Here is a 13899-nt window from a genome sequence, read left to right as displayed (position 1 = left end):
CCCCATTTTAATTTCTTGCTAATTTTGGGGTCATTTCTTGTTAAGTTGCTTCCTTTCCATATTTGGAAATAAATAAAGTCAATTTTCTCAGGTTTAAAAGAGTTAATTTTATAAAGTTCCAGTACCTACGCTCGTCACCAATGACTCTCCTCATGCTGCATTCACAAATTACCAACATTAACAACGAGTTAAAAGCAGTGAATAACAGTATAAGCAGATCATTTATTGTTTCTTTTTACATGTGTCCCTTTACATGATTGTTCATACAGTAATTAAGTAAACTGGAATCACTTGAAGTCCAACTCTTTAATTTTACTATTGAAGATGAAACCTCATTAATGAAGTAATTAAGTAAGCTGGAATCACTTAATAAAGTCAAGCTATTTAACTTTACCCACAAAGATGAAACTAGAGTTTAGGATTGGCACGCTGTTAATGTCTGCCTGGGCCATTACATTTCGCATAAAGCCTTGTTTGTCCACTTAATGGCATGTTTTGGTTCATTATCTGGCGGTTAATGGGGTTTGCATCTGCTATGAGGCTATTCTCCCTTGTGTTTAACCTATGCTCTCTAATTATCATGATTTAGAGTGAGTGCGGATGCCAGCACTGATCCACGGGACTCTCCTTTCTGACACGTTGACAAACGTGCGAGTTAACTTCCAGCCATCACGTGCGGCATCCAGCCAAATAAAGATTTAAGATGCAGATCTCACTGTCAACCTTTGTGTGCACGTCAGTCACACCCGCCAAGGTCAGTCAGTTGTGTTTGTAGTGTTGCATGACCTGCATGTATTGTGTGGAGGTGATGTCAGAGCAGTGAGCTTTCTGCACTTGAAGAGGCTGCTCTTCTGACTCACAGCTCCTTTATGCACGCTCTGCCACCTGCATGGAAAAACCGCAGTAAAGGCGCTCAGTGAAATACACGCTTTGTTGTCATCCTATTTTTAGGGTTAGTATTTCAAATGACACAGCGAGGATGACAACAAGTGACAAGTAAAGTAACAGGCCTACTTTATACTGAGTTTTACTATCATGAACAGTACAGTTAAAATGTTTCTGCTCACCAGCTTATTGAGAGCCAAAAGGTATGTTATTTATTTGCCTTATTTAGAGGGACAATTCAACCCAACCAAAATACAATTTTGTCTTCTTACCTGTAGTGCTATTTATCAGTCTAGATTGTTTTGGTGTGAGTGTTGGAGATATCTGCTGTAGAGATGTCTGCCTTTTCTCCATTATAATGGAACTAGATGGCACTGGGTCTGTGGTGCCCAGAGTGCCCAAAACAAACAATAAAAAAAAAAAAATTGACAAACTCAACAGCAATGTCTGTTCCAGAGTACTCAATTACTCAATATAATCCACAGACATCTTGTTAGCAGTTTCGTGTAGGAACTATTTTCTTTACACCTTCCAAATGCATCCATGGAAGGAAGTATACATCTACACATGGGCAAGAAGCTCACACGTGTCAGTGCGAGACGTAAACATGAATGGCCTCCTTGGCTGAGCTGTGATGATAGCTAGCTCACTGATGCTGCCCTTTTTTTCAGTTACCACTCGCAGTCTTTCAACGGAAAAAAAAAATTATAGACCACCATAGTAGAAACGCATGAAAAACTGCTGACAGGACAGCTCAAACTGCAAACAAGGTAAATTATGACGTTCCCCATTACATTTTTATTATTTATTTTTGCTGTTGAGTCTTTCAAATGTTTTTTTCTTTCTGCATTTTGAGCATCACAAGCTGAGTGTCAGCTAGTTCCATTACACTGGAGAGAAGGCAGGCATCTCCATGGCCGATATCTCCAACATTTGGCAATTCACACCAAAACAGTCTAGACTGATAAATAGCATTACAGGTAGGAGGGAAAATATGTAGAACTGATTTTCGGGAGAGCTGTCTCTTTCAGAATGTTTTTATGTCACTGAGTAATATTTTTTGGTCATTATTATAGCCTACATGTTATACATGCTACATGGTGTTAAGGCAAAATTTGAATGATCTTAGAATCACAAACATCTTTCACAAGTAAACACAGATGCATTACATTTTCTATCAAAACAAGGTTTTATTGCATAAACATATATGGATATATTATTTTTTTTAGATTAAACAGATTAAACTTGTTATTTGCATTTTTAAATATCCATTCAGTTGGCGACTATTGCTGTTTTCTTTCCCCTTTTCTAAGCAGCATGCCAAGGTTGTATTACATATCTGTGTTTAGTTTTTATCTCTATACAATCTACAAGGTAAAAACATGTTTTGGTAAAAACAAATCTCAAAAGCAACTTTCAAAAACATGAAAATCATGAACTGATTCCGTCTTGTTACAGATGTACAGTATAGTAATGTAAACTTCAAAAGTGTTGATAAAAGGTCTTTCAAACGAGTTCCCCTTACATAGCCATGCAAGGATGTCTGAATGGCACATATATTTGAGAATTGTAAAGATAAAGTGGTCTATGCTGGTTTCAAAAGGACCATGACACTAATAGACAGGTGAAAACATGGTCCGTTGGTCAAATGTCAATGTGCTGAGAATATCAAAGACATAAACTGACTCACGAGGATAAGTGTAGCATACATTATACAGCAGTTTATACAGGACTATGAGGCAGTGAAAACATTCCAGAAAAACCTAATGTGACTAAAACACACAATATATCGTAGTCAGTGTCCATTTGAACCGTCCACAGTGAGGCCTACAGACTCTACCCTAGATGACGCGAAACAGAGATGATGATGAGGATGTTGATGGTGTGACCTTGTATTTGCATATTTATGAAAATGCCCTCTCCTGCACTCTGATTTGATTAATAGCTGGTAGAAACTAGAAAAAATGGCTATTACAGTATAAACTGGAGAGTCAAATATGTGACAGTAGTACATACATACCTACATTTAGACCAAGGCTGTGCCACCACAAAGAAAGATTAAATGGATTTCCCTGTCTTTCAGAGACACGAAAATCTAAACAACAACATGCGTACTGATTTACAGTATAATACATTTTTGCTGTGATACTTGATTTTACAAAGCTATTTTTTTATTTAAAAAGAAAGCCCTCCCCCTTTTTATTTTAAACTCACATGGCTGCACGTTAGTTTGATTGAAAGATTTAGTTTTCATCTGACAAGAGACCAAATGATCGCTTCAAGGTAGGAACGAGAACAAACCATATCAAGATCCAATAAAGTCCAAGGGGAGCACCGTGCAATTTAGGAATCAACGCATCTTTTTATGGCATATAACATTGAGTAGTAATGAACACCAACAGGTGTGTTTCAAAGATGGTATCAACACAGGCATGGGTGGATTATGAGACAACAGACCCCTGGACACAGATATACGAAAGGCCCCACCACCTCTCCTACACAGGAGGAAGACACAGACTTTGTAGTGGTTTTGCCTCTTTTTTTTGTTGTTGTTCATTCATTATTTTGTGTCCCTTTATAGCCATTATGCATCTCTTTGGGGTTTTGTGTTTCTTTGTGGTCAATTGTATGTGGTTATTTTGTGTCTTTTTTAGATCATTTTGTGGTTCTTTTGGTTATTTTGTGTGTCTGTGGGGTTGTTTTGCCTGTTTTTGTAGTTACTTTGTCTCTCTTTGCAGTTTATTGGTATTTTTGTGGTCGTTTTGAGTCTTTTCCAAGTTGATACAAATTAAAATAAGTGACATTTTGCAGATGAAGGCCAGGGGGGGCCTGACATTTCGGCCCCCAGCCCTGTGCCTGGTAGGCCTGTTCAGTAATCCATCCATGAACATTGGGCTGGGCAATTCCTTCAATAATGATTGATGAAACAATATTTATCAAAATATACTTATTATATCTTTAAATATCACATAATAACCATAAATAAAATAATATAAAATGATGTTCATGGTAAAGAACTGTGTTCGACCAATTCTTTAAAGGTATACTATGCAGGATTGATGGTTACCATGTATAAAGATGGAAAAAAGCATCTCTTCTTAATCCCTCTGTACAAAACTGAAGCCAAAATATCGGGGATAAGGCCTCAGCCATCTTGCCCTGGAGACATCATTTGGAGTCAGTTTGCGCAGTAGCAATTTCCCCGATATCAAGTTCCTGGCCACACACCTGTCTGACCAATCGACCATCAAACATCAAATAACTAATAAAAAGCAAACTCATCAGAAAAACAAATACTTGAACAAACATCATCGTGATAACTAGACTATTACCCAAAAATAACAAAAAATTATTTGATGTGTAGTTTGAGTTTTTAGTTACGCCCATGTCCGATTAAGTGGCATGATAGGGGGCGGGGTTTATGACTTATACTGCAGCCAACCACCAGAGGGCAATTTTTGGTTTTACTTTTAGGAGCTATGCTGTTGTTCATCTTTATATACAGCCTATGTTGTAAACACGCTCACAAGCAAAGGAGAAAGTAAAAGCCAACCCCAGATTCATCCTTTTGGTGTTTGACCTCCAAGAATTTCCTTTTTTTCAGTGCTGTCTCGCTTACGGTCTGACCCCTAACTGCTATTTTTTTATACTGCCCTGACCTCACCTAGGGGCTCTGGGGGTCCACACCCATAAGGTCACAGAAAATATGAAAAAAATAAAAAAAATACAGGCAGAAGGAAGAATCTCAGAAAAAAAATCAAATCAAATAAAAAATACACCGTCACTCTCTAAGAGTGCGTCACACATTGTCTATACATTGTTTTTCTAAGAAAATCCTGCATAGTATTTCTTTAAATGTGTTAAATAAAACCTTAATCTCAGGTAATCTTAGTTCTGAACGTCAATTTGCTTAAGACCGTTTGTTTGGACAACAGAGTTTTAGAAAACAGTCACAGGAAATGGACATATGATTATGATACTACTCCAACAGTAGATTATCAATGACTTATCGCCTAGCTCTGCACCCACATAAAAAACATCCTCAAATTGAATCTGTGGTGTCACTGGGATGTTCATCCTCGAGGGGGCTCTATTATTAAAAAAAAAAAAAAAAAAAGTTGGACGTGATTGTAAACTCCTACAAGGTCTTTTCCAAACTTTTCCTCCCAGTAAGCTTTATAAAATTGTAGTGCCATAAAACATAGCTATGACCACAGACAGGACAGGTACTGCAGCAGTCACCTTCAGTTTCTCATCTGATCCTGAGCTGTACACTGGTGCGACAACATCATTTGGTTGTGAAGGGGGAAAATAATCTCGCTTTTGCCATTAAAAACAGTGAATGCTCACCAACACAGACCAAACTGCCCTTGTGAAACTGTCACAACACATATCAAAGCTCAAATTCAGCGGTGTTGTTCTTCACTTCTGAACACCTTGTAAACATGGCTGTTCAAGCGTTAAGCTGCAGTTCTCATTTTAACCACTAGAACGCAACCTTTTCCAAGAAAACAGCTGTACCGACAGCACGTCACAGCTCTGCTGTATATCCCTGATTTGTCTAACTATATCTACCCTTCATACATTCTGCTGTTGCGAGGAATAATACATTACACAAGATAAGTAATACTATATATACAGAGAAATCCATGGGAGCTAGAGATGTTTGATATGGCAGTGTATATACTGGCATGCTTTTTGTGTGGTGTATATTTACCACAGTTGGGCAGTATTACAATGAGATGCTGAGGTGAAACATTTTCTACAAACACATTACTAAAAATATCATATTTTATCTCAGACCGTTCCTACTGTTAACCAAACCATCGCATCACTATTATCTTATATCCCTCTCATCATGCATTTTACACCTCTCAGACAGCCTGAACTTACATTATGTACTGTCTTTTACACACCTACACAAATGTTCAGTGACCAATCAATCAGTCAATCAATCAGTCAATGCTAAGACTTAATAGTAAAGACAACAGGAAAGTGATGATTTGTTCCTGGTCCCTCACTGAGTATTAAGTTGTGCTCCTTGTAGATACGCAGAAAGACTTCATGTGTCCCAACATTAGTGGATTGGGTCAAGGATTTCGATGTTTCACATAAAGTTTGATGTTTCTAAACGACTATATGGGATGTGATGGATTAACTATGCATCTAAATACTGTGCCCAACATTCAGTGCCCACATTCACTCACAGTCAACGCTACTTCTCTAGGGTAAATATGCAATTGTCCATAATAACCATTATTTGTTTTTTAAATTAGGAATGGCTCAAAGCACCTGATAAACGTTTTCGTTAATTAGAAAATCAAGTTTAAAGGGTGGTCTCGGTCTTGAAAACAGTGAAATAAAACCCTCCATTTATTTTCACTGTTTATAGAAAAACATATATATTTTTTCCAGTTCAGGTTCCTCGTGATCGGTAAGTCCAGTGACTCTACATGGTGACATCTTCAATGCAAAACAAATATATCTCCCTCCATTTCATGTACATTGTCTGCTTCTATAAATTCAAATTAAACTCAAAAAACTCAACTGATTGTTTAGAGAAGTGCTCGGGTTGTGGCTGGTCCTGCTTTGGCTGCGATGTGAGGTCATGGCTGTTCTGTCCACTCCCCATGCTCACAGTGCAATTGGTTACTCCATGCCGTTCCGCAGCATCTGATTGGCTGCGATGAGCATGACACTGATGATGAAAGCCATAGCGAAGGCGCAGATCAGGCTTTTCCTGACACACGTCTGCCGATTCTTCTTCTTAGGATGGACTGAGAGGAGTGACAGAAAAGAGAAAAAACATATGAGGCAAGAGTATAGCTTCTAATGTAATTCTCTGACCCAAGTTCGTGCCTCTCCTGTGATGGTGATTAGTTAATTCATTAGTTAATGCATCTGCATACATAACCATGATGAAATGCTGTCATCCCAGCCTACAGCAGTGCAACAGCAAAGACCAAAATACATGGAAAAATAACTATGTATATCTAAAGACCTATTGATTTCAATCTAATGAATAAAAATAAATAAACAAGTAAATAAATATGTAATAAAATAAATAGAAAATGTGTATTTAAAGGAACAGGAATCTCTGATTTCTTGCAGAGATTGAGGAGTCTTTTAGGGATCAGTGCATCCCAGTACAATCAACCCCAAAGTCCAGATTGTTTGATTAGTGGGAACACTGTTTATCGTAACCAGGAACAGTGTGTTGGTCGGTGCTCAACTCTACTTGGAAAATGTGGTCCTGAAAACCAACTGTACCAAAATACCGAAGTGGACTGCTGTTTAACGTGAATAGCAGTCGACAAGTGGAGTTTAAAAGGTATTTCTCAATGCGGTTTCCCCCAAAATCTGCATCTGTGCGCAGCACACGCTGATCTCATCTTCTGATCAGTACGGCCATGGGTGATAAAGTAGGAAGGCAGGAAAGAGGGTCATTTTTGACACAGTCTCCAGAATATTAACAATAGCAGGCATAATGCAGAACTCAGCTCCGTTGTATGGGTTTGGATCTTGTGATCTTGGCGTCCCTTTACACTGTAGCAACAACATAAACAAACAGATGATGAGGCAAGTGAGCGGGTACGCAAAAACACATCTAATGTGAAAGCTTAGTGGTCTGCGTGTAGTGGCAGGGAGACTATCATACTCTGGGACGGTACAAATAACTGCGGATTTGTGTGGCATGGCAAGGGGTTAGGCTATTGGCCATGTTATTTTTTGGGGGGCATTTTGTCTTTGGCAGAATGGGGTTTTAAGAGACAGAACCATTTCTGTACAGTGTGTAAACACACTCACTGAGGTGTGCACTCACAAGTGCCTTTGGAGGTTTTACAACTGGCAAATGACGAATAAAACAACAAATTATTACAGGAAAGCTAATAATATTAGAATGAAGATATCTTTCGATGTTTTGAGGTAGAGTTATAGCTAACAAGACAATATTTTCGGTCATGTACATTGCTGACCTAGTGTTAGTGTATAGGTGTTTCCTCGCTGCTCATGTTAATGCATTCAGCTTTTTTTTCCCCAAATAGTAATTTATCTTTATCATTACTGTCAAGATTTCTCGTAAGGGCTTGTCTATAGATAATCTGAAAAACAAATAAATAAACAAAAAGAAAACAAACACACTTTTCTTAAGGATACATTAATTTGCTGCAATATTTAGCATATTGCTACAGTAACTTGATTAGACTAGCTTCACTGAAATAAATCATAATTAGCTTGTGTTTTTTTTTTTACAGAGACATCTGTCATGGCTTGACAAGTTGAGCAATCAGTTTTATTCAACATTTATGTAGTTAACTTTGCTATGACTTGTGATAATGATAGTAAGATTTTATGTATATGTTGATTATTTTTATGGGTTACATAAAATATAATGAGACTTCGATTAAACAGCTCCTCTTAATGATGTATCTGTCTGTGCCTTTCTGTATCCCTGATGATACAGTGACAGAGAATGAGCTCGTAGTGCTGCAGAGCACCGTGAGCTGAGCTGAACATCTGCTCTCAGTAGAGTTAATACTCTGTAGCCTGGGACCTTGTACTCTACGCCTGTGGGATAAACGTCTTTGTTGATTTACCTGCAGGAATAAGAAGGAAATACTGGAAGCGCTGAATATTATTTGATCTATGTAGAGTTATGTGTTGTCGGCAAGTGGCAACCTCTGGGGCTGAAAAAATTAAGCCAACACAGTAGTGCCGAACACTGTAGTTCTTTGAACGGCCACATGGGGCTGGCTCCAAAACAGAGGAAATCCCCATAGATGCCTATGTTGAAATGCCCAACTTTACAGCAGAAACAAACATGTTTACAGCCTGGTGCAAAAACAGTTTGTTTTTTTTTCAGATTTTTTCCTGTTTATGACAACTGTATAGGTGATGGATTTTTATATATTTTATGTACCTGGTTACATTTTATTGAGGCTTAAAGTTCTGCATAATTAAGGACCACTTTGAGTGACAAGCTGTCTGCCTATAGTGTCCTCAGCTTCTCAGTCAGACCCACCCTTCGCTCCTCTACAGCTCCAGCCTCTTGTCTGAAATTTGGTCACTTCTTGCTCTCAAAAACCAAGATGACAAACTCAAGGCTTCAAAACGGGAGTCCAAAAACAGATGGGTTATGTCACAACAGCTATTTCCATTATTTTTTACACTCTATGTGGTTACCTAGAATTGACCCTTATTTTCTAGTTAGACACATTTTCACATTAAGAAAACACCCGATTTATTTAATTTAGAAAAAATTACTTTCAGGCACAGACAACCACCAGAAACTCCAAAAAATTACTGCACCTGGCCAAGAAATAGTCCAATACATTATCCACATAAAATCAGAAACAGCAAACATGCTAAGCTTAGCTAAACATCTACTGGCATTAGCTTTAGTGCATAAACATATTAAACTAATATCATCATCTTCTCATATGTCAACAAGAAAAAAGCACTGTGTTTCCCAAAATGTCAAATTATATTCAGTAGCTTAAAGTAAACACATAAAAAATGTAGGTCCATTTTCTGTAAATAATACAAATGCGCCAGTACATAAATTTCAAAACAACATGCACCAGTATAAAACTGTACAAAGGAGCAGTGGAGATCAAGGGGGCCATTTACATCAGAGACCATCCTATAACGGCGCCAGGGTTGTGATCTCCCACCCACATACCCCTATCTTATCACATAATCAAAGCACATGTGTGACACCTGAGCCGCTGACAGTGTGAAGTGAAGTGTGATGAGCTCTGAAAACGCGAGTAAACAGACCTATGAGTTATAGTGAATAAATTTAAACCTGTCTCTCAAGGTGCAACTCTTATCTTTGACCCAGACAAATACTGTACGGATAAAATAGCAGCTAATATTTCCAGTTGCTATGTTTTGCATCTTATCTGAAAGCCAGATCATGAGAAGGTGTGTTAATAACGTAAAAACGATGAATGCATGAGAGGCGCAAACTGGTTTTCAAACTATGCTGCAGCAAAAACAAAGACAAGAGGAGGGAGGTGGAACTTTTCTGTTCTGCTACCTATTTGTGTGGGCTGAAAGTCAGTTTTCCCCCCCAAAGACATAATCTCAGGAGATTGAAAAAGGAAGAGGAGTAGAGACAGATGTGTCCTCCAACAGGCCTTGCAGCAAGAGCAACAACCAAAAGTTTCCTCTCTGTCAGCCCCCTTGTCTCAGTTTGTTAGAATCACACGCCGCATCAATAAATCAACTCATAGCTTTGAGTCGTGGATCTAAGAGGGGCTGTGAAAGGCGCTGAAGTCCCGACGGACAGGAAGAAGATGGGTAGGAAGCTTGCATGAAAGAGGGAAGTTGAGGATGTGGGAAGAGGGTTAAATGTGGGGAGTAATACAGCTGTTCTTTACAAGAGAGACTCTGTACCTCTTCATCGCTTCTTTACTCTTCCTCATGCCTACTTCTCCTCTTTCTACTGTTCTATTCCTCTCTCTAACTCCTTCCCTCAACACCAAAAACTTTGTGAAAGAGAGTGCCAAGCCAGCAGTTCCCTGATCCCTTCTTTAGCCTCTTATCTCCTCCTTCACTGTCCCTTCTCTGCTAACTTTCTCCATTTCCTCCCAGCTGTCTCTTTTTAGGCCTCCCCGAGACTGTGGGCCAGTACCCAATGGATTCATTAAGACTTTTCCAGTTTTCCAGCGTGTTTGATCTGTCTTTACCTTTGTCCTAGTCTGACTTGTGGATGTTTCACAGCAGAAAGGCAATTTCTTGCGCTGCACCATGACTAACGCAGGGTCAGATTTAGGTTTTTTCACCCCTCTTCTCCCTAAAGCAACATAATTCGGTTTTATGTCTCAAGTAAAACGCCTTCTGTGTTTCACTGAGGCACTCATTAGCAACTCATAAACCCTCTCGTTTTGGTTTTAAAATTTCAAGAAATGAATCCATGACCTTGAGATTAATTATTGCGTCTGTTTCCTTGAATGTGCCTCAGCAGCATTCTTGACCTTGCTCTCAGGATCGCCCTGGCACAGATGAAACCGTGGTGGATATTTATGTTGGTATAGCAGCAGAGAAAAAATGAGGGATTTCACCTTGAATTTTGCCAAGCAAGACTTTGGAAGTCATTGAAAAAAGTGTGTATGTTTAAAAGTGCTTTATCACCCTCAACTCTACACTTTGTCTTTTCCACTTTTTTTTCTGACAGCCCAAAGAAAGACTTCAGAGAGTTTTAAACTGTCGCTGGGAAGTCTCACTTGCCTTAACCTTTCGTCTTGCCTTCACATTCCTTAGTATCTTTCCTCCTATCCTAAAATATAACTCATCATTATTCTGGTAGATTTAGTAACACCTGTGTTGACTTGCAGTCACATCAAGTGTGATTGTATAATGCAGACCACTGATCCATTCATGTCAAAGTGTGTGGTATCAGCTACTGGAAGGAGCAACAGATTTTACATTTGTCTGTTTTGTCTAAACTTTAGCTTTAAAGGAATAGTTTGACAATTTGGAGAATATGCTCCTTTAAATTCACATGTTGAAATAAAATTTTGGGCCTGGCCACACGCTGGAAACCACCCCACTCCCTCTTTTCCGTGTGTGGGTTTTGACATGTCTGGATATTGCATACTTAGAGCTGTCGACAGCTTGGGCACACGGGGCGAAAGAGAAAACAGTGGAGATGTGAAACTCAGACTCAGTGAGCCTAAAAAGCCTTGTGAAATGAATATTTTGTCTAAAGTTGGTGGTCTGGGTCCCACTGGGGTTGGGGCGGGGGGATGTTGGTCCTCTTAGTGAGACAACTGTTAGTTATTCTATTTTATATCATATCTACATATCATCTTATTTTACCAGTTTTGTCCTTTGGACATTGGTTGCATGTATCATTATTAACCTAGAATAATCTGTTGATTCATTGATATATGCTGCACAATGAATGTCAATAAAATAAAATAAAAAATGATCACAAAAAACAACCTGCTGCATTTTCTTTCACTCCTTTTCTTGGATCTAACTAGGTGGGAAGATGACGCACTTGTTTTTATTTCTGCTGAATCAGCTCTAATTGGTAGGTGTCGTTACTTAAACAGCAGAAAACAGCTGTCATCAAGCATAAAGACAGACCAGTTAGAAATGCTTACCAAACTAGAGAAGCCTGGAAACAAGCTACTTTAGTCCTGCTTCCAGTATTTATGCTAAGCTAAGCTCTTGGCTCTCGCTCCAGGTATGAGAGTGGTATTGATCTTCTTATCTAACTCTCATCAAAAATATTAATACTTTTTTTTCCCCAAAATGTCAAACGATCCAAAAACAGTCTGATCAACCATAAAGTTAGTTTTTTGGAGAATTTTTTGGTTGTGGATATTTTTATGTGGCTCACTGTCAAACTAAAGGTCCAGTAGGATTAAGTGGCATCTAGCAGTGAGGTGTGAAGAGAAACGCCGTGTGTGTAAGAGAAAAACAATAATTTAGTCATCCAGTTCGATAACATTCGGAAAGTGTAAAAGAGCCGCAAGTTTAGATTTTTTAGACTGCCGTTCAAGCTAGTTAGGTGCTACTCCTGATGTCAGTCACTCTGCCAGTGAAGTAACCCACTTGGGCCACGTTTTGGCTGCCGTGAGTCTCTAGTACGTATGCTCTATAAGCCAGTAGATCCAAGTATTTTACACAATTCTACAACCAGAAAAAGAGATTTTTCTGCTCCACGCTCCAATGAGCAGCTCTCGTAGGAATGAACAGGGCCCTGCCCCTATAGCTGTATCCAGACTTCCTATAATACATCTATGGAGAGGACCCGCACCATATGTAGATATACACGGCTCATTCTAAGGTAACAAATACACAATCATTCTTATTTGCAGTAACTAATAAAAAGCATAGTTTTGAATATTATATACAATTTCCTCTGACAGCTGCCCATAAATCCTACATGCTGGACCTTTAATGTGTAAAATATCACATAAATTGCATTATCAAAGAACTTTTCACAAGCAGAGGTATTTATAACAGCAAAGTTTCCACGAGAACAGCCTCCTCACCTCCCTCATACTCAGGGCAGTTCCCTGAGGTTTCATTGAGGCTCTCCTCCTCGGTGATGATGATGTTCTCTATGTCCTTCATTGTCAGGTGGTCCCGAAAGGCGTGGAACAGCACCTGCTTCAGCTCATCCAGAGACAGCTGCTGCATGTCAAACTGCAGGGGCACAAGACGATCAATGCAGAGACACAGTCATCCACAAACAGGCTTTATGAGGGCAGATAAATATAGAAGATTAAAATGAGGTGAGAAATGTACAAGATGCACGGAATTATGGCACATATGAAATTGCATTTTACTGCCTGAATGTGCAATTTACAGGTGCTGTATGTAAGTAGGAAAGGAGTCGGTTATAATGTAATGGCATCATGCTTGCCTATGCATCATCGGTGCTATTTTTGGGTGCCTGAATCAGTATGCAAACCTGCGTGTGTGTATTGATAAAGGAGGATAAATGCAGGCAAGCTCAATTGGTTTAATGGATGTATCAATTACAATGGAAATCGCGGCACATTTATGTCCTTGTAGGTGTTTGTATTCTCAGTTGTGTGTGCATGTTTGTGTTTAAAATGATAAATGGACTCTAGACAATCACTGACTCGAAGCCTGAATGCTAGACTCTGTCCTAGTCTCCATCTGCCTTTCCATAACATCACGTCCTTCCTGCCCTCCCAGCAGATCCCCCCTGCAAGACGCACACACCATCCTCAAACCCACTAGCATCTACATCCAGATTATTTACCTCACTGACAGCCGCAAATACAATCAGTCGCTTGGTTTAGCACAACAGATGGACATACTGAGGCAGGCGAAGCAAAGAGGAAGAAAATAGGGGGTATGTATTGAGTGAGAAGGAGAGGGAGAGAAAATAGGAAAGCATGGGGAGGTCAGAGAAAAATGAGACCAAGGAAGAAGCGGGAGACACAGATGGAGAAAACAGAACTGGCAGACAATTATGGTAGCTAGAGACATAAAAGAGTTGTGATGGTGATTAGGAGATGC

At 39.2% G+C, this 13899-nt stretch overlaps 1 protein-coding gene across 2 annotated transcripts in view; it reads right to left on the bottom strand.

Annotated features, from left to right (window-relative positions):
• Positions 1-2036: 2036 nt before the first annotated feature.
• The window catches only part of caln2 (calneuron 2), a 34181-nt gene continuing 22318 nt past the window's right edge, over positions 2037-13899 (bottom strand). For both annotated transcript variants that reach the window (XM_042499456.2, XM_088088551.1), the window contains exons 5-6: positions 12900-13053; positions 2037-6662 (exon numbers count right to left, since the gene is read on the bottom strand). In XM_042499456.2, the coding sequence (XP_042355390.1) occupies positions 6535-6662; positions 12900-13053 (282 nt within the window). In that variant the 3' untranslated portion in view covers positions 2037-6534. The remainder of the gene's footprint in view (positions 6663-12899; positions 13054-13899) is intronic.

This window comes from Plectropomus leopardus, chromosome 15 (assembly GCF_026936395.1).
Source record: "Plectropomus leopardus strain MGB_pleo_1.0 chromosome 15, ASM2693639v1, whole genome shotgun sequence".
Classification (NCBI taxonomy): Eukaryota; Metazoa; Chordata; class Actinopteri; order Perciformes; family Serranidae; genus Plectropomus; species Plectropomus leopardus.
This window is presented reverse-complemented; position numbering and strand designations above follow the sequence as displayed.